Source organism: Loxodonta africana, chromosome 3, assembly GCF_030014295.1.
Source record: "Loxodonta africana isolate mLoxAfr1 chromosome 3, mLoxAfr1.hap2, whole genome shotgun sequence".
In the NCBI taxonomy this organism is placed as follows: Eukaryota; Metazoa; Chordata; class Mammalia; order Proboscidea; family Elephantidae; genus Loxodonta; species Loxodonta africana.
Genome location: NC_087344.1, coordinates 142446749 through 142474612, shown reverse-complemented (window position 1 = coordinate 142474612; position 27864 = coordinate 142446749). Strand labels below are relative to the sequence as shown.

Below are 27864 nucleotides of genomic sequence, written 5' to 3'. Positions count from 1 at the left end.
TACAACTGTGACTGAACTCCTACTGTAGCCCAGGGAAATTTGTAGAAGACACACTTATCCCTCCCCAGCTCTTCGCACTTCAGGACCCAGCAAAGCTCAGCATCTGAATCATAACTAAAAAAGACTGTAAACCAGTTGCCACTGGGTCCACTCCAATTCATGGCAGCCCCGTGTGAGTCAGAGTAGAACTATGCTCCATTTGGTTTTCAGTGGTAGATTTTTTTGGAAGTAGATCGCCAGGCCTTTTTGCCAGTGTGTCTCTAGGTAGACTCAAACCTCCAACCTTTCAGTTAGCAGCTGAGTAAATTAGCGGTTTGTCCCACCTGGGGTTTCTGAATTATAACTAGGATGATGGATTTGCCCAGAGCCCCCTGCGAAATTCCATCATTTCAGCCAACAGCCAATTCACCTGATGGTTTAACTCTCAAAGTTATCCTTAATGATTTTTACAGTTACTGTATTTTATAATTATCACCAGGGGTGCTTACTATGTGCCAGGCACTGACTAAGATACATTTAGAGGTCTTTCCTTTAACCCTCATAAGTACCTTATGAAGTTGGTATTCTCTCTATTTTGTAGGTGAGGAAGCTGACATTTGCTAGGTTAATGATTTGCCCACAGTCACCCGGTAAGTGGCCCAGCTGGGATTCAAACCAAGATCTATCTGCTCAAAGCCCTTGCTCAGTATGGTGGGCCCTGAAGCCACAGCCAGGCAGAATCCCAGCTCTGCCACCTACTAGCTGTGACACTTTAGCTAGTTACTTAACCTCTCTGCGCCATGTTTTCCTTGTTTCTGGAAAATTGAAACTATTAATAGCATCCATCTCATAGGGTTCTTGTAGAACTAAATCACATAATACAGGCAAAAAGACTGTGGCGGGCACACAATGAGCACTGAAAGTAATACTTTCGGTGAGGTTGAAATTAAAAATAGTGTATATTGGGTTAAAAGCACCAAGACCCTGGACCCAGAGTACAGTATCTGGTTCAACGCCTGGCTCTACAGCTTATTAGCTGTATCTTCTCAAGCAAGTTACATTGCCACTCTCCTGTGCCTCAGTTTCGACGGCTGTAAGTTGGGAATAAAAGTCGTTTCTTCCTTGTAGATTATTTAATGATTCTTGCAAAACAGAACACAGCCTGGCATATAGTGTTATTTAAGTGTTAAGTGGGGCACTTCCATGGAGAGACCCCGGTTCCATTCCCGGTCAATGCACCTGGTGCACAGGTACCATCCAACTGTCAGTGGAGGCTTGCGTGTTGCTATGATGCTAAATAGGTGTCAGTGGAACTTCCAGACTAAGACGGACTAGGAAGAAGGGCCCGGTGATCTACTTCCAAAAATCAGCCAATAAAAACCCTAGGGATCACAAGATCCGATCCACAACTGACCATGGGGATGACTCAGATCATAGGGATGAGGCAAGGCAGGTCAGCAATTTGGTTCTTACGTGCATGGTGTTGCCATGAGTCCCGGCCGGCCGCTGGATGGCAGCTAACAGCAAGTGTTAGTTATGTATAATACACCACTACATTGCTCCCTAGCCCTAAGGATTTCTGCATCTTGGTGCCCTGGTGGGCTGGTTAGCTTTGCTGCCAACCAAAATGTGGGCAGTTCAAATGCACCAGCGGCTCCTTGGAAACCCAATGGGGCAGTTCTATGATGCTTGCAAAAGGGTCGCTGTGAGTTCGAACGACTCCACAGCAATGGGTTTCGTTTTTTGGTTCTACATCCTGCTCACAAAGCCGACCACCTTATGAGGCCCCCAAAGAGGACCCGCCCAGGGTCGCGGATTGAGCCTGGACCTTCGATCTTGAAGGGAGTCGCCACCACGCAGCGTGGTTGAGGACAGCGAGCAGGAAAGTGGCCTGGGCCTCTACTTTCCAGCGTGGCAGGACTCCCTGCTAACAGTTCAAAGACCTGAGCAGGAAAAAAAAAAAAAAAACCGCGGAGAAAAGGCGGACCCAGCGGACGGAAAGGCCCGAGGCCGCTCGGGAGGCAGCAGCGGGGCCGGGGCGGGGCGCTGCGGCGGGGCGGCCTCGGGGTGGCGCTGCGCCCCTTCCTGCCCCTCGGCCGCCGGCGCTGGGACTCGCCCGCCGAGTCGCGGGCGCTGCGTCTCTGGGAGGCCCTGGCGGCGGGGTGCCCAGTGCGCGGCCCCAGCGGCGGAGCGCAGGATGCAGTGTCTCGGAGCCGAGTACCTGGTAAGGGCCCGCAACCTGACGGGGGGAGGCCCGCGGAAAGGGCCGGGCTCCCTGCCGCAGGCACCTGCCTGTCTTGAACGCTTCCGCCTCCACTAACTTTCAGGGGATTAAGCCTCGGTCCCTGGAGCCATTGTGCCCTGGGGAAACAGCTGGTGGGGGAGGATCCCGGATCCCACTCAGATACTGGGGCAGAAGCGAGGGAGATGCTTGCTGTGGGGCACGAACTTGTAGCTACATCCAGGTGCAGCTCCAGGTAAGGACTTGGCCACAGGGGACTTAACGTCCACTCCTCACAGAGCAGGTGTTTTAGAGGCTCTGTGGAAGTTTCAGAAAGCCAAACCCGTTGCCGGTTGCTGGCAAGTCGATTCTGAACTATAGCGAGCGACCCAATAGTACAGAGTAGAACTGCCCCATAGAGTTTCCAAGGAGTGGGGTGATGGATTCGAACCGCCGACTTTTTGACTAGCAGCCAAACTTTTAACCACTGCACCATCCGGGCTCCTTCAGGCGGCCAAGCAATTTAAAAAAAAAAAAAAAGGATTGGTGACATTGAGCAATCTTGGAGTAAGTTCGGGTTCGGTTTCCAGGTTGGGACCCCCATGTTACTGATCCTCTTCTCCTCAACCCCTCTTCCTTCTTTTTTCTGGAAGGTTTCTGCAGAGAGGACTCCCAGGCAAAGAGAGTGGCGACCCCAGATTTATAGGAAATGCACAGATAAAACATGGCTATTCCTATTCTTTCTCTTTTGGACTGGTCTGGTAAGTGTGGATGCTTGTCAGAGAAGAGGTCAGTGTGTGTGTGTGTGTGTGTCCCCCAAAAGAGACGTGCCCCAAATCTAAATCACATTCCTACTGCCTTCCCTGGGGAAGCTCTGAGGTGGTACCAGGTTAAAGTTTGTGCTGCAATGAGAGACTTCTGTCATTACCGAGGAATAAACATCAGTTAGTCCTGGGGAATTCTTGTTAGGTATCTCTTAACCTCCTAGAATTTTTGAATTGGAGGGGCCGTCTCACTTCTGCAGGCAGCGTTCTAATGGAAGACTGCACTAGGAAATCTAGAATCAAGGTTTGCAGTGGAATTGCTACTTAGTGGTGGATCTGTCTTCTATCATTATCTGATCTCCCAGAGTGGAAGTTCTTTACCACCCCTCCTCCCACCCAAAATCAAATATTCCTTGGGTTTCTGCTGAGCTTCTAACAAAGGAAATGCCAGGGCGAGCCTAGAAATAAATTACTCTTACTTTAGCGTAGTATATTACACACACACTCTTTGTATGCTGTGTTCAGCAGCTTGCAGGTAAGTGGGGCCTTGATATCTGGTTAGCTATTTTCCTACCCTGATTTCCAGGTATGTGTGGTTGCTGGTAGACCCTATCAGGCCGGGTTATTTTAGTCCTGAGAGAGCGTCTTGGAAGCTGAATTTTAATGCTTTTATACTTAAGCATTGTAGGAAACAGCAAAAATTTTTTAAAAGCCTCCTTTAACTTTTCAAAGACCATATTCATGAACTCAGCCATGCAGGTTCAGGCATACTCTTTGCTACGTAGTAAATGATTAATTTATAAAACCTGATAACTGCCAGATAGTAATTACCTTTGTTGAAAAAAAAATAAATTTGAGTAGGCCATAAGATATTATGTTCGTTCTCCTTTCACACTAAGAGAGGCATTTGTTCATTTGTTGACTTTACCAGCAGATTTCACACAGACCTCATTGCAGACACGGTGGAAGGTTACGCAGAACTGAGTGTTCTGTGTTGCTTAGGGCATGGCCCTTGGAACTCTCTAGGAACTCTAGGAGCTGAGAGAGACAGTATACCTGCAACACCCTCTGATTAACTTCCCCACAGATGCTTCGTGTTTTTGTTTTGATCTTAACTCCCTTAACTACCCCCCTACTCCCAGCCCTGGTAACAACTAACCTTTTTGTCTCTCTGCATTTGTCTGTACTATGTATGAGTGGGATCATAGAATATTTGTCCCTTTGTGACTGATTTATTTCACTCAGCACAATGTTTTCAAGGTTCATCCCTGTCATAGCATGCATGTATCAGAACTTCATTTCTCTTTAAACTGAGTAACATTCCATTGTATGAATATACTACACTTTGTTTATCCATTCCCCTGTTGATGGACACATGGGTGTTTCCACCTTTTGGCTCTTGCGGATAATGCTGCTGTGAACATTATGCGTATCTATTTGAATCCCTGCTTTCAAGTCTTTTGGGTATATACCTAGGAATGGAATTGCTGGGTCATGTGGTAAATTCTACGTTTAACTATGTTTAACTTTTTGAGGATGTATTCGTTGTGTTTTTATTTGGGTCTGCTATTTATAAATGCAGGGGGCAGCTTCTTCAGCTTTGCACTTTGCCACTTTGACTTCGGGCTGTTACTTTTATTTAATGATCTTCCCTAGTACCCCCTTTCCAAGCTTCAGACCTAGTACATCACTACCAGACTCTCAGCCCAACAGCTGAAGAACTATAAGCCAGCAGATAGGTGGGATAGAGCTGAAACCCCACTAAACCAAGCCCATTGCTGTTGAGTTGAATTCTAACTTATAGCGACCCAACAGGACAGAGTAGAACTGCCCTATAGGGTTTCTGAGGCTGTAATCTTTACGGAAGCAGACTGCCACATCTTTCTCCCGTGGGTTCAAACTTCCAACCTTTTGGTTAGCAGGCAAGTGCTTAACCACTGGGCTACCAGGGCTCCTCGCAGAGCTGAAAACTGCTTTAAAATTACATTTCATTTGCAAAATAAATCTGCAGTTCTTAGTATGCAGGTGTTCTCATTACTATGTTAAATTTGAGTAATGAGAGTCCTTCCAACTTTTAGTTTCTGCAACATTCTTTAACCACAGATACTTTAACAGAGCAAGGAGTGTTTTTCTGCCTCTGCTGTTCTGCTTCCTGGTCTTGTGATATGCTGACCAGTGACGAGGCAGGAGCAAAATCTGAACTGACGGGTCAGAGAGGGTTATTATTGATGGTACTGCCCTGAGTTAGGGCTGGACAAAGGATATTTGGGGTGAGGGGCCTGAATTACAAACGGGGACAGCCTTTTGCAAATAGGAAGTACACCCGTACATAAAGCATGTAGAAGAGAATGCCTGAAAGTCTGGACCACCTCTGCCCCTACTTACCTCTCAACTGTCCTCTCTCTTTCAAGACTCCATTTCCCTGACCTCCGCAGGCACGTTTGACGTGACCTCCTTGGTAGCCCCACCATACCTGATATAGGCACCTACTGTATCACCTGTCCTATGGAATTGCTACTGTGTGTTTGAAATTAGAACAGAGTTTTGATGGTTTTAAGTAGTATCATTGTTGCGGGGACTCAGGAATACCCAAATCTCCCCCCACCCTCAAAAAAGCTTTTCATCCCTACCCACAAGCTCTCCAAGGGCGATATTCACTTAAAGAATGATGTCCAGTAGGAATTATCACTTCATTATTAGATCTCTGGTGAGATGGGCAGAAGTATGTTAACCTTTCTTCCCCCTAAATCTAAACCCAATCTTGGGGTCTTACCACACTCCAGCTAGCCACTCGGAAGGACAGAAGAGCAGGCCCCGCTGGGTCATGTTGTGTCAGCCACGTGGACACCGTCACACCCTCCTCCACAGCCTTTAAGTAGGGGGGGAGTGACGCTGTCCACCTAGCAAAGGTGACCCACTTATCCAGGAATCTCATCAGTTAGATTGAGGAGGAGCTGGCAGGTTCTAAGTCCTTCCCTTTGGGGCCAAGTTCCTTGAGGGCAGGGGCTAAGTTTTGCTAATCTTTTTATCCCCAGTAGCAGAGTGCCTGCCACACACTGGGTACGTGAAGAATGTTTATTATTTTGACCTCTAAATTAGCAATGAATGCAGAGTATCTGAAACGTATTTGACATTGTCAATATGTGTTCGGAGCAATGTAACTTTAGAACACAAGGTATCAATACTACATGTTATTGAGTGACGTGCTATGTCTTCTTTCCTGAATTGACTCTGTTAGTACCAAGTATTAAATGATATTCTATGTATTATATATTGGGAAACTTACAATACTATATATCGTGGGAAGATACATATTCAATCTCAATAGAGGGCCTGTCAGCATATAATAACAGAATAATTGAGCTGCAAGTTCAGATATTCCACATTCATTATGAAATTGAATAAAAAATAGGTTGAAAACATAGATTGCAAGAAGTTCTTGTCCAGCACAGTTCATGAGGTTATTTTGCCTGTCTTAAATAGTTATTCCAAAACAGCATTTTGAGACTTATTATGGATAGTAGTTTAGCACATATCAACAGTGTGGCCTCTGTCTCCAAGGGCCAAAAAACCAAAACCAAACCTGTTACTATCAAGTTGATTCTGACTCATAGTGACCCTATAGGACAGAGTAGAGCTGCCCCATAGTGTTTCCAAGGAGAGGCTGGTGGATTCAAACTGCTGACCTTTTGGTCACTACATCACCAGGGCTTCCCCTGAGGACCCAAACCCAAAACCAGTGCTGTCGAGTCGATTCCGACTCATAGTGACCCTATAGGACAGAGTAGAACTGCCCCATAGGGTTTCCAGGGAGCGCCTGGTAGATTTGAACTGCCGAGGCCAGAAGTCCCCTAAAAATAAGATAAAAAGAAAAGAAAACAAACAGACACACTCAGAGAAAGAATCAGTATAGCCCTGATGTGCTTACATGAACCAAGAACCGCAAGAAAAATAATTGAGTTGTCCTGGTGAAGTTAGGCCAAGAAGGAAAAAATGACAGGTTCTTGGAGAAGAGAACAAGAAGCACAAAGAGGTGAGAAAATGGAGAGGAGCCTGTTGCAATGTTTTAGAATGTTCTCTCTGCCTAACTGGTTAAAATACAGCTAAGTGTTAGGAAAGTAGGATCCTGACTGATTTGAGTTGTTGGCGTTGTTGCTGAGAGAGAGAAGTGCAGCAAGGCTGGGAGATTATTTTTACCTGGGTTTCATTTTAGTCCAAGATATTCAAGGATGTGGGGGATAGTGTTTTAAGCCTTTTGCCATGCTCTCATGTACTGTGGGGGTTTTGCTAGGTGTTCATCATGGGCTACTCGGTGGTAGCTGGAGCCACCGGAAGACTCCTCTTCGGCTACGACAGCTTTGGCAACGTGTGTGGCAAGAAGAACTCTCCAGTGGAAGGGGCTCCTCTTTCAGGGCAGGACATGACCACAAAAAAGTAAGTGCCTAAGTAAGTCCTTAGCTTATAGAGGACATGTATTTCAAATCTTCCTATAGTCATTTAGAACCTGTAAACTCTGCCCGTTCAAAAGCCTATCAGCAGATCTCATAAAAAGGGGGACCGTGTTTGGTGTTAAGGGCACAGGTTTTAGAACCAGCCAGCCCTAAGTTCAGATTCAGGTTCTGCTACTTATCAGCTGTGTGACTTTGGGCAGAGTACTTAACCTCCCTGAGCCCAGTTTTCATATTTTTTAACTGGTTATTATACCAGTTCCTCACAAGGTTCTTTTAAGGATTCACTGAGAGGTGATGTTCGTTGTTATCGTTATTATCCATGATGTATCAGAGTTGTGTTTACTAATGGTGTCTATGAACCCTCCTGCCATTCACAACATAGCTTCTATGTGGAAATGTTTGAATCCCAACTCGGAATGCAAGAACCTGTGTCCAGTGCCACCTCCCCAGCCTACACTCTCAACTGTGGCACTGCAGAGTCCTGCTCTTTCTCCCTCCAACTCCAGGCCACAGAGAGTGAGACTCAACCCAGAAACAGAAAGGGGAAAGGAGAAATGGGAATCCCCTGGGGGAGAGAGAAATCCCTGGCCCCTTAATGGAGGCTGCCTCTTAATAATTTTTGAGACTTGGTGAACAAAAGTAGCTCCTAGGAGAGAAATCTTAAGGGTCTAAATAGGTCTTGGGTATAAGTTTGGTGCCACCAAATACAAATTCAGAGCAGCCCTCTTTTCTAAATGTTGTTTAAGAGGAGAGGGCTTTGTGTTTTCTGGGTATGAATTGCATGGGAGGCAGTTCCCCTGCACCTACAGATTACGAAGAGGACAGGAGGAAGAAGGAGCAGGCCAGATATGCCCACCCTGCTCTTATTTCTCATTCCTTATTATATTCATAACAATGCTGAGAGTCATCCCTCTTTGAAGTAGAAAGTGTTTATCATAGACCCAAGAAATCTGTTCAGCCATTTCCTAGTTCCCATCTCCATTTGCAAGGAAAAGAGGCTTTCGGAACCCTTTTCCAAGACCCCTCCCTGCAGGGCTCTTCCCCTAACATTCTTCTTATCTCTGCAGCCTGGATAAATGTTGGGCAAGGGTTCAAAAGCTGCCATTGCTAGCCCAGCACGTTACCCATTAATAATAACGCCAGCCAGTTTTATTCTTGGGGCCCACCTACCCAGTGGTGGGTAGCTGCAGCAGGAAGGGTCTCATGAGATTCCTGGAGGGAGGAGCAGAGGGGCAAACCTTTAGTTCACAGCCTAGGCCTCCTCCTTTCCGCCTTTTGCTTCCCTGTGTTCAGCTATTCTCACAAGTACATTTAAATACCCCGAGGTGCAAATATGAGCCCTGGTGGCATAGTGGTTAAGGTCTCAGCTGCTAACCAAAAGGTCAGCAGTTCAAATCCCTCAGGTGCTCTTTGGAAACCCTATGGGGCAGTTCTGTCTGTCCTGTGGGGTTGCTATGAGTCGGAACTGACTCAACGGCACCTAACAACAACAGGTGCAAATATGAGTCCCTGGGTGGTGCAGATGGTTAACATGCTCAGCTGCTAACCTAAAGGTGGAAGTTCGAGTCCACCCAGAGGTACCTGGGAAGAAAGGCCTGGTGATTCAGAAAATCAGCCGTTGAAACCCCACGGAGCATAGTTCTACTCTGACACGCATGGGTTCACGATGAGTTGGGATCAACTCGACAGCAACTAGTTAGGTGCAAGTATGCTTTCTATGCTAGGTAAAGTACAGGGTCAGTGGAAAAGAGAAAGACCCTCAACAAGATGGATTGGCACAGTGGCTGCAACAGTGGGCTCAAGCATAATAACAATTGTAAGGATGGCGCAGAACCAGGCAGTGTTTCGTTCCGTTATGCATAGGGCCGCTATGAGTCGGAACCAACTCGACGGCCCCTAACGACAACAACAAATGCTTTCTATGGATTCCATCGAGTGGTTTAGACTTGATCTGATAGTCCACAGGCAGTCTAATCAATCCCTTCTTTCCCTCAGTGATCTCGTCAGTTTTCCTCCAGAAAATGCTGAGTCCGGAAAAGGATAGTTTTGTTAACATCGGTTCCCAATCTGCCCAGCTCCATAGATCAGCCCCAGGAGGCACAGTAAATGTTAAATCATGCCAAAGCAGTTGATGATAAAATTTGCCTTAGTAATTCCCACACTTGATACATGTGTATAGTTGTACCTTATTTTAAGACATACAGTTAAACCCAGGGAGGGGAAATATTCTAAGACTTTCTTCTGTTTCATCTACCTCCTAGACACGTGTTCTTTATGAATTCCTGCAACCTGGAAGTCAAAGATGTTAGGCAAGATTCCATTGTTCTCTGCGTATCCAGCTGCCCGGAAGAACAGCTTGACACCCTGGAAGACGTCCAACGCTTTGCCAACAACAGTGGTAGGCACTGAGGGGCCAGCTTCACTCACCCCATCCCCCCAGGGTCGGAAACACAGTAAAGTAACCTAAGGGGCCCTAGATGAGACAGCTTGTCCTGATGCTGCTTTCTGTGGAAATCTGGGGATTGTACTTCCTGGTGGGTGCCTCTTCTTGGGTGGAATGGCTATAAACGTTTTCTCTTCAGCTGGTTCAGTTTGATTCAGGTTTGTCTGGATTTGTCTGAAACCCTAGCTGCTCCGTACCTGTGCTCCCCTCTTACGGGTGGGGAATGGTTTTCCACAGAGAGGATAGCATAGAAAGGTTCGCATAGAGAGAATAGCGTAGAGAGGTTCGCGTAGGGAGGTTCGCGTAGGGAGGTTCCCGTAGGGAGGTTCCTGTGGGGAGGTTAGCATAGATAGGCTCAGGGGGCTGTGTACTGATTTACATTAGAGGCCCCAGGGCAGGTTCAGAGAAAAGGTCAAAGTGCTGTGTACACATTGGGTACATCCTGATCTAGAGAGGTACATGCTAGCTTCGGGTGGAATTGCCAACCAGTATGATCATTCATGGAGTCCCTGGGTGGTGCAGACGGTTAATGCACTCAGCTGCTAACCAAAAGGTTGGCTATTTGAGTCTACCCAGAGGCACCTCAGAAGAAAGTCCTGGTGATCTGTTTCTGAAAAATCAGTACTGAAAACCTATTGTCTTAGTCATGTAGTGCTGCTATAACAGAAGTACCACAGATGGATGGCTTTAACAAAGAGAAGTTTATTCTCTCACAGGCCAGTAGGCTAGAAGTCCAAATTCAGGTGCCAGCTCCAGGGGAAGGCGTTCTCCGTCTGTCGGCTCTGGAGGAAGGTCCTTGTCACCAGTCTTCCCTTGGTCTGGGAGTATTTCTACGCAGGAAGCTCGGGTCCAAAGGACGCGCTCAGCTCCCGGTGCTGCTTTCTCGGTGGTGTGAGGTTCCCAGCCTCTACTTGCTTCCCTTTCCTTTTATCTCTTGTAAGATAAAAGGTGGTGTAGGCCACACCCTAGGGAAACTCCCTTTACATCGATCTGGGATGCGACCTGGTAAGGGTGTTACAATCCCACCCTAATCCTTTTTTACATGAAATTACAATCACAAAATGGAGGACAACCACACAATACTGGGAATCGTGGCCTCACCAAGTTGATAACACACATTTTAGGTGGAACATAAGTCAATCCATGACACCTATGCAGCACAGTTCTACTCTGACACACATGGGTTTGCCATGAGTCAGAACTGACTTGATTGATTTATGTTTTTTCAGTAAAATGTTGGGGCCCATGGATACACTCACTGACCAGTTGGATAGCCTTAGGTTATACCAAAAGCATTTGTGTTAGTAAGATACTGTGTTGTGGACACACTTTTTAAATTTATGTTATAAAGCTTAAATAAACAAAGGAATGTGAAAGAAACTCAAGGCAACCCCCTGCAAATTTTATATGCCTGTGATATGTTGTGCTGGTTTTTTTTTTTTAAAGAATTATTTGCAAGGCTGAGTTAAAAATATGAAGCTTATGTAATAAATCATCTTTAGGGAATCTTCAAATTATTTTTGTACTGATCACATATATAACTTTTAGTTTTGAATTTGGGGTTTCAGAAGATAAGAGAGGACCTAACTTGACTTCAGATTGTATGCCTCCTCTTTTTGTGTTAGGTCACCCACAGGCTGGTTTTCTAAATCTGGGGTGTTGATTCTGTCTCTGTCTGGTTTGGTAAAGTGGGTGTGGTTTCCTGCTCCACCAGGAAGATGGGCACAATAGAACAAGATGGTATAGTCTGTGTGTCTTCTGCTTCTAGGGTCCTTCCTATGTGTTTACAGTTTGAATTCCTTCAACTACACTCGGAATCCAAAGGCAGACTCACTGTGCCCCAGGCTACCAGTTCCTCCAAGGTAAAAACTTCCGTACCTTTTCCTTGTTGATCAACAAAAGTTAATGAATTGTTAACACTAGGGCTAGCAAAAAGTAATATGTGAATGATTGCCAAATGAGTGATTTTATAAAGTATTCGATGTGTATTTTTTCTACTCTATCTATGTGTTGTTGTTGGGTGCTGTCTAGTTGATTCCGACTCATAGCGACCCTATATGAAATGGTAGAACTACCCTCATAGGGTTTTTCTATGCTGTGATCTTTACGGAAGCAGATCGCCAGATCTTTCTCCCACAGAGTGCTTAACTGTTGTGCCACCAGGGGTTCTTAACTATTTATGACAAAGTAGAAATCATTTACTTTTGCCTTTTTTATTACAACCAGACGTTGTTGGCTTTTATAGCTCTAGATTTCTCCATGAGAAACAGACCTGGGTGGGTAAGGCCAAGTGGTCCTCTCACCGCTCCTCACAGTGAAAAGAGATGGCATGCTCCTTATCGAGAGCACTACTTAGTGAATTCCACTGGGGGTCTTATTCATCCCTATTATATAATGTACTACCTGGCACATCGTTGTTGTTGTTAGCTGCCATTGAGACAGCCCCCAACTCTTGGCGACCCACGCACAATGGAGCAAGATGCTGCTTGGTCCAGCGTTATCCCCATGATCAGTTGTAGATGGGACCATTGTGATCCGTAGCATTTTCATTGGCTGATTTTTGGAAATAGATCACCAGGCCTTTCTTCTTAGTTTGTCTTAGCCTGGAAGCTCCTCTGAAACCCGTGCAACACCATAGCAACGTGCAAGCCTCTGCTGACTGACAGACGGTCGGTGGCTGGGCATGGGGTGCATTGGCCGGGGATCAAATCCAGGTCTCCACGTAGAAGGTGAGAATCCTACCACTGAACCCCCAGTGCCTCACCTGGCGCACAGTAGGCACCCTATAAATATTTGTAGAGTAAAACCATAATAATGAAGCAGTGATGTCACTGTCATGGTAGACAGCTCATGTATGCACCTTTGAGAAGGCTTGTTGTTGTTGTGTGCCATTGAGTCGATTCTGACTCATAGCCACCTCATAGGACAGAGTAGAACGGCCCTGTAAGGTTTCCTAGGCTGTAATATTTACAGGAGCAGATCACTAGGTCTTTTCTTTTGCTGAGTGGCTGGTGGGTTTGACTGCCAAACTTTCAGTTAGCAGCCAAGTGTTTAACCATTACTCCACCAGGGCTTCTTTGAGAAGATTAAGTGGTAAAATACAATGAATATTCATTGCCACTTTTAGGATGCTGAGATGTTCCAAAACAGTGCTTGAGTTCATTTTGTATTGCCATTCTTTTGAAAAATGTATGTTTTCAATGAATGAGACCTCTGTGCAAGCCCAGAGAAATAATGGTAATTTAAATAAAACAAGGCATCGCGCCAATCCTCTAGCACAGTGTTTATCAGGCCTTCGGCTGGGGCCGACAGTAAGTACAGTGAAGCCTGTGAGAGCCGGAACTCAGCGGGGCTGCCTTGTTTTTGCAGGGTGCAGTCTTAGACCACTTTTTATCGTTTCTTTTAGTTGAAGATATTTGAGTTTTCCTTCTCTGACACATTTCTGCCTTATACAGGTTCCGGCGTTCGCAGGTTTTACTGTATATTACAGCACACCCCGACTACACACATAACTTCATACATGCCTGCGAATGTAAAAAAAATCTCACACTAGGCTTTCCCCTACCACATATAACTCACAGTGGGAGTTCCTATTCTGACTCACTTTTTAAAAAAGTAATTTATTGCATAATCTCCTAATGGGTGGCAAGTGCAGCTTGAAAAATGCTGATCCAACAGGTGCTTAAAAAAAAATGAGTAGGCTTTAACCAAATAGGAGGCCGGATAGAGTTAGCCATCTTGTGAGTTCTTTTCTAAAATAAGCACTTCATGTTATAAGTAATTGAAGGAGGAGAGAATTATTTGCAATGAATACTCATTCTATTTTCCTACAATATCTCATTTTTAAAGTTGTGGTTATTTTCAGAGATTATAAACATGTCTCAATGAAATATAACTGAGCCCTGAGGGGAAAAATAGTAAGCTTTGATAGATTGAAGGATAATTGTTTGACACTTGGAGAGAAGGATTTTTTTTTTTTAAGGAGCACTATTTATGACTATACCTGAAGAAGGAATTGAAAGAGAATGGAATTCAGGGATGTAATTTAACCAGATTTGGATAAACTCTCCTCTTACTATAAATGGTAATAGGGAACTGTAAGTCCATGGGAAGCTTATATCTTGATGCTGCTGATGAAAATAGGGAACATTTATTGAGTTTTTGATATGTGCTAACCCTAGTGGAGCCCTGGGGCCACAGTCGTTAAGAGCATGGCTACTAACCAAAAGGCCAGCCAGCAGTTTAGGCTCCTTGAAAACCCTATGGGGCAATTCTACTTGGTCCTATAGGACCGCCATGAGTCGGAATTGACTCGTTGGCAATGGTTTTGGTTTGAACCACTGTTCTAAGTGCTTTACAAGTATTAACTCATTTGAGTCTCACAAAGCCTGTATGTAAAACCTGTAGGCATTATTTTCATGCTGACTTTACAGCTGAGAAAACTGAGGCAGAAAGAGGTTTAGGTCATAAAACCAGCAACTAGAAGAGCTGGCATTGAAACTCAAACAGCGTCCACATACATTTGTTTCTATAATCTAAAATAGTCAAGGCTTGATTTTATTTTAATGTTTTGTTTTGGTTTTTTACCTGGGTAGTGGCTTCCTTAGCCTCACACCATTCTGGGGGCTGGGGGTCCAATACCATGCGTCCTAAGGTCTCCATCTTTCCCTCTTCTCAAGCCAATCCCAGCTCTTTCACCCCTTAAATACAGACCTTTCCAGTTCTGCCTTTTCAAGTGAAGACAAGACTGTTGATTGACTGGCCTTTCTCGGACTGAATGAGGAAGATAGAAATAGTCTTGAGGGCTCCATTTCCTTTTCTTACACAAGCAACTGTTTGTCTGAGATTGAAATTATCATATCTATCATGGAAGAATGGCGCCAAGAGTGAAACGCTTGAAAACATGAGAAGTGTGGCTATAAGGCCAAAGAACATTTTTTAAATACCTCTTTTTGACGAAGCCAGTTGTTTCTTCTTCCTCTGTTGATCATATGAAGTATAATAACATACCCTTTTAGAGCAACAGCTGAGTATCAAGAAGGTCTGTGTACCTGGGATTGAGCTTTTAAGAGCAGTGAAAAAGTACTACAGAAGATAACAAACAAGTATTTTTTTTTCATTTGGCATTCAGTGTAATATTGTATCTTGAGTCTCTGGGTATTTAACCTCTAAAAGGCTTGGGTTTATTTTTCCCCATAAATTCTAGTTCTAACCTCATACATACGTGCCTGTGACTGTCATTGCATTGTTTGCTCAGATGAATTCCATGTAGAGGGTCATCTAAAAATACAGTCAATGAAACACTGGGGGTTCAGTGGTAGAATTCTTGCCTTCCATGCGAGAGGCCCAGGTTCTATTCCCAGACAATGCACTTCATATTCAGCTACCACCTGTCTGACAGTGGAGGGTCGTATGTTGCTATGATGCTGAACAGGTTTCAGTAGAGCTGCCAGACTAAGATGAACTAGGAAGAAAGACTTGGTGATTTACTCCAAAAATCCACCAGTGAAACCCTGTAGATCACTATAGTCTGATCTGCAGTGGTCATGGGGGTGGTGCGCGATCAGGCAGCGTTTAGTTCCACTGTGCATGGAGTCACCACGAGTTGGAGGCCAACTGGGTGGCATCTAAAAACAACAAGAACAAATGTATAGTCAGCTCTCTAAATTACTTCCTGCAAGTTTGAGTGGCTTTGCTGGTAGAGAGAGGAAAAGCAGAAGTGGGGAAGAAACCACAGGCTGTGGCTTAAAAACATAGCTAATGAGGTAGTCAGTGGGCCGTGGATCAGCCCCCCAACAGGGGCTACTAAGAGCTTTGCTCGCTTCTCTGTATCACCCTAAGGACTAAGATGGGCAATTCTTTGCCATCACGTAGTTATTATATGCCTAAAAGCACCGTAGTTGTCAAAACCACATTAAAAACATTAAGATCTTACAGAGAATTGGGTTTGGGGTAAAGAGCTAATAAAAAGGCATTAAATCTGTATCTGATTTTATTTTTTGAAAACACTAAATAAAAGTTTAGAAAACATTTGCTTTCAAAACAATTCAGATTTATTGTTAAAAATCTGTTTAGTAATAGAAAAGAAAGAAATTAGAGGTTTAAAAATTGGAAAGTAGGAGGTGAAATTACTACTCTTTGCAGATGATATGATTATATACCTGGAAACCCAAAACATTTCACTGGAAAAACTCAGACAAACAATAAGAGAACTCAGTTAGATGGCAGGGAAAAAGACTGCTATACTGAAATCTGTAGGACTGTAGCATTCGTACTTTTTAAAAAGACTTCTTTTAACACAGCAAAAGAAAACAAATATAAAAACACAAAAATACCTGGAAATAAATTTAACGAGGAATTTGCAAGAACCATAGGAAGGAAACTTTAATGTGAAGAAAGCTTAAAAAGATGGAAAGGCATACTATGTGCTTGATATTATGACTCAACTTTATAAAGATACCATTTCTCCCTGAGTTGATCTATAAATTTATCATGATTACAATAAAAATAACAACAGGATTTTTTAATAACTAGACAAGCTGGTTGAAAAGTTTATGAGGAAAAAAACAAGAATGGCCAAGGACAATTTGAAAACGCAGAGCCATGAAGCGGGCCCGTTGTTAAGGTTGTTAAAAACAGATTATGTTGTTGTGTGCTATCCAGCCGACGCAGACTCATAGCAACCCTATAGGACAGAGTAGAACTGCCCTGTAGGGTTTCCAAGGCTGTAATCTTTGCAGAAGCAGACTGCCACACTGCCACATCTCTTTCCTGCGGAGCAGCTGGTGGGTTCGAACTACTGACCTTTCGGTTAGCAGCCAAGAGTTTAACCAGTACCCCACCAGAGCTCCTTAAAACAGATAATAAAGCTTTAATAATTAAAATACCATGGAACTAGTTCATTTTTAGACAGATCAGTAGAAGATAAAAGGTAATCCAGGAATAGACCCAAAGGCTTACAAGAATTAATACATGATAAAACTGGCAGTGACAAAAAAATGGAATAGGCAACAAATGGTGTTGGGACAGCTGGGTAGGCATGGGAGGGGGAAGTTGGATCCATACCTCAATGCCTTATATGGATTAAAGATTTTAGTGTAAAAACTGAAACCATAAAGTGCTAGAAGAAACTGGGGGAGAATTCTTTTATAACCTGAGAGTAGGGGGAAGGCTTCTAACTGTGGCTTAAAACTCAGAAGCCATTAATGAAAAAAAGAGACTAATTTCCCTAATTTATAAAACAGTAAAGGAGACTGGCCCTCCCTCATGATAGCAGAAATCCCAATTAAGACTAGTGTTTTTGCCTACTAGACCGGTAACATTAAAAGATTTGCTAATACACTCTATGGCCGGGGTGTGGCGAAATAGGCCCTTTCATACATTAATGAAATGATGTCCTAAGGAGGGTACATCATCAGTTTTCATCAGTTAGGAATGTATGTGTCTTTTAATTAAGCCGTTTGCTTCTAGAAATTTAATCTACAGGTATACTTGTACCAGTGTGAAATGACATTTGTGTAACATCACTCACTGCAGTGTTTGTTAATAGTGAAAGATTGAAAACAATCTAATTGTCAGTCACTAAATTATGGTATATAATGTAACACTATTTAGGATTTTTTTTTTTTAATAACAAATCTACTATTTTATTAACTTTTCAGTAAGTTTGAATCCTTGAGGGGTAGACCGTCACATGGATTCTGTGAACAGTGGCCTTAGCAGAAAGGTTGCTTCAGAATTTGGTATGAACCAGGCCACTGTTTCCATGGGTGTGAGTTACCTTTCCCCAGATTCCTCTGGTGTTGTTAGGTTTGCGGCCAGGAGTCACTGTGTTGTTCCTTGCTTTGTGTACAAGCACATCTCTTGCTTAAACAGAATTAGGTTTCATCTCAGGCATAAATACCTTCAATTTCAAGAAGAGCTGTATGTAAATTTTACCTCAATAAAATAAGAAGAATTTCCTTATGTTCTGATACGCACAGAAATGCAGAACATAAACCCAGTGCTGTCGAGTCGATTCTGACTCATAGCGACCCTATAGGACAGAGTAGAACTAGTAAGTGATAAAAAGCAGGCCTTAGAGCAGTATGCATACTACCTTTTGTGTAAAAAAGGGAAATGTACATGAAGTATATATATGTGTGTGTGCATGTATATATGTATTTGCTTATGTAACCATCACATCAAACAAACATGACCTGTAGGATGTAGTCAGAAAATTACTTTACTTTTGTCTCTCTCTGTCTCTTTAAATATATTTAGTATGACTGGTTTTCTCTCTACTCCCAAATGAAAAACACAAGCAGTTCCCAAGGGTTCTCTTTTAGATAGTAAGTTCTTCAGTCACTTTAAGTTGTAAGAGACACGTTCAATTCAGGAATTAAAATGTTTGAACCTTCAGTAAAGTGAAAAGTTTATAACATTGAACTGAACGTTGTACCAATGTTAATTTTTCAGTTTTCACAAATGTACGATGGTTATGTAAGATGGTTATGTAAGATGCTAACATTAGGGGGCACTAAGTGAAGGTTAGAGTCCCTGGGGGAAAGTGGTTAGCACGCTTGTCTGCTAATTGAAAGATTGGAGTTTGAGCCCATCCAGAGGTACCTTGGAAGAAAGGCCTGGAGATCTACTTCTGAAAAAAATCAGCCATTGAAAACCCTATGGAGCCCAGTTCTATTCTGACATGTATAGGGTTGCCATGAGTCAAAATCAACTTTGTGACAAATGATTTGGTTTTTTTTGTTTAGTGAAGGGAATACAGAAACTCTCTGTGTTCAATCTTTGCAGTTTTTCTGTAAATCTAAAATTATTCCCACATTTAAAGCTTCTTTTTAATAAGGGTCTTCTGTTGTTAAGAGCTACTGCTGCTAACCAAAAGGTTGGCAGTTTGAATCCACTAGCCACTTCTTGGAAACCCTGTGGGGCAGTTCTGCTCTGAACAGGGTTGCTAGAGTCAGAACCGACTTGATGGCACCCAGCAACAACAACAATCTCCAACTCCCATCCCTTTTATACTCTCAGTTTGGGAGAGGAATTTAATAATAATTTAAACCATTTCTCCCACCTATTTTTTTGATAAGCCCTGCATAGTGGGGTTTGGAATCTCATTTTGGAATATAATTTTCACTATCTTTAAGCCACAGCTGCAAACTTCCATTTGGTTTATTACATTCTCATATGCTAAAAAAAAAAAAGTCTCTAGAATGATATACAAGAGACCAGAAATGTACTTCAGTGGCTCAGAGGCAAGGAAGGGCAGCTTCTCACTGTTTATTGTATTGTACGTTTTGGCTTTGAACCATGTGAATATATTATCCCCTTCAAAAATTTAATTTACAAAAACAGCTGAGTTGTATTACCTTACTCCTGAATGTCAACTCAGTGATTTAGGAACTATTTCTGTAATGTTGTGACTTCCTGAGAAAGATTTTCCATATGTTGTATGTTACGCTTCATTGGAAGTTTCAGAAACCGTTTTTCCTGCATGACGATGTAATGGTTGCATTTGGCGTCTCCTTTGTTTCATCTTCAGACGTTTCACAAAATGCATGGTGATTGCCTGGGTTTTTAGCGATATGTCACACGGTTTGACACTTCTTAGGGCTGGAATTATTTCTACTGTGTAGAGCTCACAGAAGCAAAGAAGAGCAGAACCCTACGGTGGTATTTGTAGCCTTATTAACATTCATTAGGATTAAAAAAAAAAAAAAAAAAGGCCAGCTTTCTCACCACCCTGAGGCAGGCACGAACCAGGGCTTCATCCACACAGTAATGACTCATTGATTAAGCACCCACTCTGCAGCTCACAGAGTCACTCCAGTTGACTGGAGGGCAATGGGTTTTTTTCTGTAGTCTTATACCCCTTCTATAGAGGATACAGTAAAACCGGTGTTTATCATTCATACAGCTTTTGGTTGAACCCACCCAGGTGCTTAACAGTTCTTTAAAGAAATGTGATTTTTATGTTGGGTTGGTAGCTGGTATCTGGGAAAGACCAAGACGTGATAGTAAAAAAAAAAAAAAAAACCTAACTGTAGGCTTTTGGTTTCTATTGATCTCTATGGGAGCCCTGGTGGCGCAGTGCTTAAGCATTTAGCTAACTAAAAGGTCAGTGGTTTGAACCCACCAGCCACTCCGTGGGAGAAGGATGCAGCAGTCTGCTTCCATAAAGATTCTCACCACCTGCCGTCGAGTAGATTGCAACTCATAGTGACCGCACAGGGTTTCCAAGACTGTAAATCTTTACAGGGCAGACTGCCACATCTTCCTCCCACAGAGCCGCTGGTGGTTTCAAACTACCAACCTTTTGGTTAGCTGTCAATCGCTTTAATCACTGCATCACCAGGGCTCATTTCATAAAGATTAAAAAAAATTACAGCCTAGGAAACCCTATGGGGCAGTTCTACTGTGTCCTATAGGGTAGCTATGAGTTGGAATCAACCTGACAGCATCAGGGGTTTGATTTTTTTTCATCTTCATAATCAATTTCCCATCCAGAGCATTAGCTAAATGGGTATCGTTGCCTGGCTTAAGGTTACAAACAGGATGGTGCTAAATCACTTTTATTACTACACATCTTATGTTTTCTTGGTTGTTGAGAATTTTAAGTAAACATCTTTACCATCTATTCTCTTTTATTTTCAGCAAGTCTTTTCCCTTGTTTAACCGATGCATCCCTCAAACGCCTGAATGCTATTCCCTGTTTGCATCTGTTTTGATAAATGATGTTGACACCCTGCATCGAATTCTAAGTGGAATAATGTCAGAAAGAGACACAGTTCTTGGTCTATGTATCCTCGCATTAGGTAACTTTTCAATTAATTTTACTTCCATAACTATGGACTGCCAAAGTTTCCAGCACTTATATGTATGTTTTACATTGAAAAGTAACTTCTTGACTTGAATATAAAACTTTACTTCATATTTATATGTTTATATATATTTTCAATGTGTCAGGTTCAAGTGTGAGGGCAGTAAGATTGGGAGTAGGCCAGCTAGCTCTCTGCCAGGAGACTCAGTGTGTAGAGGTTGCCTTAATATGGTGACCATGTCCCAGTATCTGGTCTTCAGCTGGGCATACGGGATGGATGTGTAAAGCACATTGCCAATTGGAAACGAAAAGTACAACTGTCAAGGGGACCAGAAACGTGTTTTCTGGCCAGTGTGTTCTCTCCCTGTAGGTGGGCCCAGTCAGCAATGAGCAAGAGTAGGAGGTATGTGTATCCCACGTTAAATGGCATCGGATGGCAATAGCCTGAGGGCTCCAGCTCCTCAATGGAACGTACCTGCTTTGGGCTGTAGGCTGGTCAAGGACTTGAGCTGAGTCATGCCTCCCCCTGGGCATTTCTGGATGCAGTTGCCAGCTTCTGACCCTCTGACTTCCCATTTTCTATGTTTCAGATTGTTGCTCTCCATTAAGATACAACTTTCTCTTTGAACACTGTTGCTTCAGGCAAAAGTAATGGTTTTGTATAATCCCCTTCCCCAGTGGTGGCCTCCTGACCTCTTGACTGGGAGAAACTCTTTGCTCATTCATTCATGTATTTTTGCCAGTTTACAAATTGAGTTTTCTGTAATTTCATTACAGAAAAGTTACTAATTTCTGAGTGCTTGGGAATACTTTGTGGTTCACCATTGTATAACTTCCAGACTTCTTATTTAGGCTGGGAATGACTTTAAATGACTCAAATAGGAAGCTTTGACTTCCAGATACTGACGTGGTGCCCATACATACTATAATATCCAGGTTAGTTCTCATATCACATCTGATGATCTAATATCCCCACAAGGACGTTAGATTCGTACTGGTATTAACAGTGCTTATTAGATTCATAGTGGTATTGACAGCTATCATTTACTGAGTGTTTATCATATACCAGGCACCGTGCTTATCCTTAACTCATTAAAACCTCACCAGCATTATGTTGTTGGTATGTGTCATAGAGTCGATTCCAACTCATTGCGACCCTACAGGACAGAGTAGAACTGCCCCATGGGGTTTCCTAGGTTGAAATCTTTATGGGAGCAGATCACCAGGTCTTTTTTTTGTGGAGCGGCTGATGGGTTTGAACCACTGACCTTTCAGTTAGGAGCCCAGTGCTTTACCATTGCGCCACCAGGGCTCCTTACCAGCGTCATAAGAGGACTATTTTAACTCATTAAAACCTCATCAGAATCCCATCCCTATTTGTAGGAGAGGAAACTGAGGCTTAAAGAGGTTAAGGGACTCCCTGTGTGGCCAACATCACACATCTAGTAGGTAGCTGAGCTGAGACTCAAACCCAGCTCTGTCTGATTCCAAAACCAATGCTCTTAACCCCTACCCTAAAATATCCACATTCAATCCTGATTTCTTGTTTAGAAAAAATAAAATAGACTTATAGATTCTCTAAAAGATTAAGAATAAATTCGTAAACCTGAAAGCCTAAATATTGAAAAGTAATATACAGCATTTCACACATAGAGCTTACTGTATAATTAGAATCTTAAATTTTTCATTTTTAAAGGCACTAATATTTGTTATTTAATATGAATATCTGAGAACATTTGAAGTTAGAACTTTACATAAGCCTAGTAGGAGGTCAGAAGAGTTAAATATGGTAAAATTTTTAAATGGTTCTTTTGGAGTTGTAAGGAAAAAAATATTTTGGGGCTTGGGAATAATATATGCTCTCTTTTTTTTTTTTTTTTTAATTCAGGAGGAGTGCTAGCACTTTCAGGAACTGGTTTACTGTAGTGGACTGAACTGATATATGCTTCAGAGAGGGCCGTGGGTGTGTCTTATTTCTGTTTGGTGTGTGGTAGATGGAAACCCTGGTGGTGTAATTGTTAAGTACTATGGCTGCTAACCAAAAGGTCAGCAGTTCAAATCTACCAGGAGCTCCTTGGAAACCCTATGGGGCAGTTCTACTCTGTCCTGTATGGTCACTATGAGTCCGAATTGACTCGACAGCAATGGGTTTTTTTTTAGATGTCCCAAAGGACTTAGAGATTGAATAATGGCCCTCATTCTGCTGGAGGGTCTAATCATCATTGTCCCCATCATTGTTACCCTCACGTTCTTCGTTGTTGTTGGGGCTTATATGTTTTGCTTGATTTTTCAGCCTTGTCTTTGGCCATGATGTTCACCTTCCGATTCATCTCCACGCTTCTGGTTCACATTTTCATTTCACTGGTTATTTTGGGATTGCTGTGTAAGTATTTCCACCTGATCGATTCCTTCTGGATTAAACAAAAAGCCTTCCCATTAAGTATAGAACCTTTTGAACTAAACAGAGTCTTCGAGAATATCTAGTCCAACCCCGTTATTTTACATATGAGAACCCCCAGGCCCAGAGAGGACCGCAGGAGCCGCTTATGTCTCGCAGATAATAGCAGAACTAATGCTCAATCTGTTGCTTCCTCTGCTACACCACGCCGCCTCAGAGATGAGCACACCAATTGAGTGACCCTGGTGTCCCTAACATGAACGACAATGCCAGTGCCTGTTGGAAGCATTCTAAAGATTTCTTCTGAACTTGCACATCACCTGTTGCATGTGCCTGCCCACAATTGTCATACAAAGGCTCCGACCAGTCTGAACAGACACAGGCCCTACACTGGACCAGGTCCTGGGGACCCTCTACTGTGCCCGTTATTGCCGTTTTAGTAAATATGGGTTAATCCAGGGCTTGTCAGGAAAAGGGGTCTGAGTGGCAAGGGCATTCAGAAGGCTCCAGGCAGTAGCTATTTACCAACCAGTGTGGGTGGCACCAACAGTTAAGCACTCAGTTGTTAACCAAAAGGTTGGCAATTCAAATCCACTCAGAGGCACCTCAGAAGAAAGGCCTGACAATCTGCTTCCAAAAGGACACAGCCTTGAAAACTAGCACAGTTCTGCTGTGACATATATAGGGTTGCCGTGAGTCTGAATCGACGCAGGGGCAACTGATTTGGTTTTCTAATGGGGAATTTTAATATTTAATAACTGATAAAAAAAAAATTTTTTTTTTTTTATAACCACAGTGTTGCATTCTCCTCAACAATTGGTTCTGCCCTTCACAATTTAGAGCCCTACAGCTCTCCAGGTACATGATTGTGCCTGATGTTGGAGGACCGGCATGATGGCCTGTGAGAGGCTCTTTTCCCCATCTACAGTTAGTAAAGGCCACTGTGACCTTCCTGTAGTTACTATGGATATGGCATAAAGTGGCATTTAGCACCTAAGTACAGAGAATTGACAGTTGTATCCTCCGAACAAACCTCTGACTTAGGTGACTCACACAGGCGTGTTAGCCTCGCAGTGTTGTGGGTGGAGGAGCCGATATCCAGACTCCCATGGGGAGTTGTCCCCCAGCAGGGTTGGTTTGAAAATTCTAAACTTTGAACTCTTATGCAGTTCCTCTCACCATCCCTTCAGCACAGTTCCCTCCCTGCTCATACCCAGACCCACAGGCAGCATCTGTGTTCTAGGGTTACCTGCTTGGGTCTCCCAAAGAAAAGCAGGAGCTAGAGGACCAGCAGGTCCCCTGTGGGGCGCTGGCCACCTGGCCCTACGCAGCCCTTCCCGAGGTGTGGCTGTTACCTGTAAAGCCCCCAGGGACTTGGGTCCCACTGCCCGAGCAGGGCCTCCAGATTGGCCAGCAGTGGCTGGACTCTCCGTGTCTGCATGTATGGTCTGTACCCTGGGGAAGGTGTATACTTCATGGAATGTTTGCTGAGCGCTACTGTGGTGTTTTGTTTTCTAGTTGTCTGCGGTGTTTTATGGTGGCTGTATTATGACTATACCAATGGCCTCAGCATCGAATTGGACACAGAAAGGGAAAATATGAAGTGTCTGCTGGGGTTTGCTATTGTATCTACAGTTATCACGGTAAGAAACGCTTGGCCAGCCAGAACTCTGGAATCTAAATTATTGAGTTCTAGCCAGAAACAACTGGAATTTGTTTCCCTTTCACCTCAAAATGTGCCTATGTGATTCAGTGCCTTCTTTGGATTTGAGATACCTGCACAGGAATGTATCGACACTTCTAAAAAAAATCAGAAGAAAAAGGGTCTTATGTCTTTTGAGGTCATTTCTGCCATCTCCCAGAGATCAATTTGTTATTCTTGCTGTTGTACTATTTTCACCCCCAAGTGGCTATAAGGTGGACATGCGCCTGGGGTGGGGTGGGGGAATCAGGGTTTATGACGAGCCCTGTTTCCTGTTTGTGAGGCGAGGCATCTCCTTCCAGCCAATCCATGCTCTGCTCTCAGGGTGGGGCAGCTCCCAATGAAGTTGAATACACAGAGCCCTTTGTTTCTAAGCCTGCTGGCCGCTGGGTTATTTTGGTCTTAAGAGAACCTACCGCCTCCTCAGTGAACTCCCTAGTAGAAAGCAGGCAAGCTTAGAATGTGGAGGCCACAGTTACAGGTTGTTGTGGGGAGGGCGCTTGGCAACTAAAACTCGTTCGGGTCATCCCTGGGTGGCATTAGAAGTGCTAGAGGGCTGGAAATTGATTTCAGGTGACCCACAGTCACCTTTGTTGGTGATTGCTTACTGTTTTATGGAGGAGCAACAGCCCAGGGGTCTCCACAAACCAATGAAGTCTTCCAGCAAACGCAGATTCTTTCACCAGCTGAACTCTCTCCCCTCCAAGAAAACCCATCAGTTCCCATATGTGATGCTATCTTCACATGTTCTCCTTTCAACAGTGAGGGTTCAGATTTGTGCTCTCCATATGCATAAACTGCATCAGGGAACATGTGCTCAATAAACTATCTGATGCATCCTGCCTCAGGCAGGTACCAGGCCAAAAGCTGAGCCAGCGTCTGCGAAAAAGGCTGGAGAAGGAAGGGCACCCCCTGCATCCCAGTCCGAGGTGGTGAGACTGTTGGCCTTAGGAGAGGAGGAGGGTTATAGAGCTGGGGAGAGAACCTGGTTCCTCCCTGAGCCATCTGGGGGCTTTGTTTGTCTTCACACCAAATCAAAAACCCATTGCCATGGAGTCGATTGCAACTCATACTCACCCTTTAGGATGGAGTAGAACTGCCCCATAGGGTTCCCAAGGAGTGGCTGGAGGATTCAAAATGCTGACTTTTTGGTTACAACCATTAATGGGCACCCAGATCCCAGGGCCGGGGGCGAATGCTCCCCTTCACCGAGTATAAGCATAGGGAAAAGAAAGATGGTGAGAGAAGAGGAAGGCTGTTTCACCTGTCTGGAGAGATCCTGCAGTGGCTGGTACAGTAGGTAAAATAGAATTACAGCTTGCATACTGTTCATTTGGTACACTTGTAGCTGCCACTTACTGAGTTCCTACCAAGTGCTGGTTGCTGGAGGAGGTAGTCCAACCCTTATTCTACGAAGAACAGTAGATTCTCCACTGTCACTGGTTAAGTGCTCGCCTGCTAACTAAAAGGTTAGAGGATTAGAGAAATGCAAATCAGAACTACAGTGAGATTCCCTCTCAATCCAGCAAGGCTGGCATTAATCCAAAAAACACAAAATAATAAATGTTGGAGAGCTTGTGGAGAGACTGGAACACTTATACACTGCTGGTGGGAATGTAAAATGGTACAACCACTTTGGAAATCGATTTGCTGCTTCCTTAAAAAGCTAGAAATAGAACTACTATATGATCCAGCAGTCCCACTCCTTGGAATATATCCTAGAAAAATAAGAGCCTTTACATGAACAGATACATGCACACCCATGTTCATTGCAGCATTGTTTACATTAGCAAAAAGATGGAAGCAACCAAGGTGCCCATCAATGGGTGAATGGATAAATACACAATGGAGTACTACCCATCGATAAAGAACAATTATGAATCTGTGAAACATTTCATAACATGGAGGAACCTGGAAGGCATTATACTGAGTGAAATTAGTCAGTTGCAAAAGGATAAATAGTGTATGAGACCACTATTATAAGAGCTCAAAAAATAGTTTAAACAGAGAAGAAAATATTCTTTGATGGTTGTAAGAGTGGGGAGTGAGGGAGGGAGAGGGTTTTTCACTAATTAGGTAGTAGATAAGAACTATTTTAGGTAAAGGGAAAGACAACACACAATACAGGAGAGGTCAGCACAACTGGACTAAACCAAAAGCAAAGAAGTTTCCTGAATAAGCTGAACACTTCGAAGGCCAGTGTAGCAGGGGTGGGGGTTTGGGGACCATGGTTTCAGGGAACATCTATGTCAATTGGCATAATAAAATCTATTAAGAAAACATTCTGCATCCCACTTTGGAGAGTGGCATCTGGAGTCTGAAACACTAACAAGCAGCCATCTAAGATGCTTCAATTGGTCTCAATCCATCTGGAGTAAAGGAGAATGAAGAACACCAAAGACTGAAGGTAATTATGAGCCCAAGAGACAGAAAGGACCACATAAACCAGAGAATACATCAGCCTGAGACCAGAAGAAATAGACAGTGCCCGGCAACAACTGATAACGGCCCTGACAGGGAGCACAACAGAGAACCCCTGAGGGAGCAGGAGAGCAGTGGGGTGCAGACCCCAAGTTCTCGTAAAAAGACCAGACTTAATGGTCTGACTGAGACTAGAAGAACCCCAGAGGTCATGGTCCCCAGACCTTCCATTAGCCCAAGACAGGAACCATTCCCAAAGCCAACTCTTCAGACAGGGATTGGAGTGGACTATGGGATAGAAAATCATACTGGTGAAGAGTGAGCTTCTTGGATCAAGTAGACACATGAGACTACGTGGGTATCTCCCGTCTGGACAGGAGATGAGAGGGCAGAGGGGGTCAGAAGCTGGCCAAATGGACACGAAAAGAGAGATTGGAGGGAAAGAGTGTGCTGTCTCATTAGGGGGAGAGCAACCAGAAGTATACAGCAAGGTGTATATAAATTTTTGTATGAGAGACTGACTTGATTTGTAAACTTTCACTTAAAGCACAATAAAATTTTTTTTTTAAATTCAAAAAATAAAGGGTTGATGGTTTGAACCCATCAGCCACTCCACTGGAGAAAGATGGGGCAGTCTGCTTCCGTAAAGATATACAGCCTTGGAAACCCTGT

The 27864-nt window shown here is 43.6% G+C and overlaps 1 protein-coding gene across 1 annotated transcript in view; it reads left to right on the top strand.

Annotated features, from left to right (window-relative positions):
- Window positions 1-2098: 2098 nt before the first annotated feature.
- SLC44A3 (solute carrier family 44 member 3) overlaps window positions 2099-27864 on the top strand; it is a 113848-nt gene continuing 88082 nt past the window's right edge. Inside the window, exons 1-8 of the mRNA XM_003418452.4 lie at window positions 2099-2203; window positions 2854-2961; window positions 7256-7398; window positions 9677-9813; window positions 11627-11720; window positions 20506-20666; window positions 22965-23054; window positions 24588-24712. Coding sequence (XP_003418500.2) covers window positions 2177-2203; window positions 2854-2961; window positions 7256-7398; window positions 9677-9813; window positions 11627-11720; window positions 20506-20666; window positions 22965-23054; window positions 24588-24712 — 885 coding nt within the window. The 5' untranslated portion in view covers window positions 2099-2176. The remainder of the gene's footprint in view (window positions 2204-2853; window positions 2962-7255; window positions 7399-9676; window positions 9814-11626; window positions 11721-20505; window positions 20667-22964; window positions 23055-24587; window positions 24713-27864) is intronic.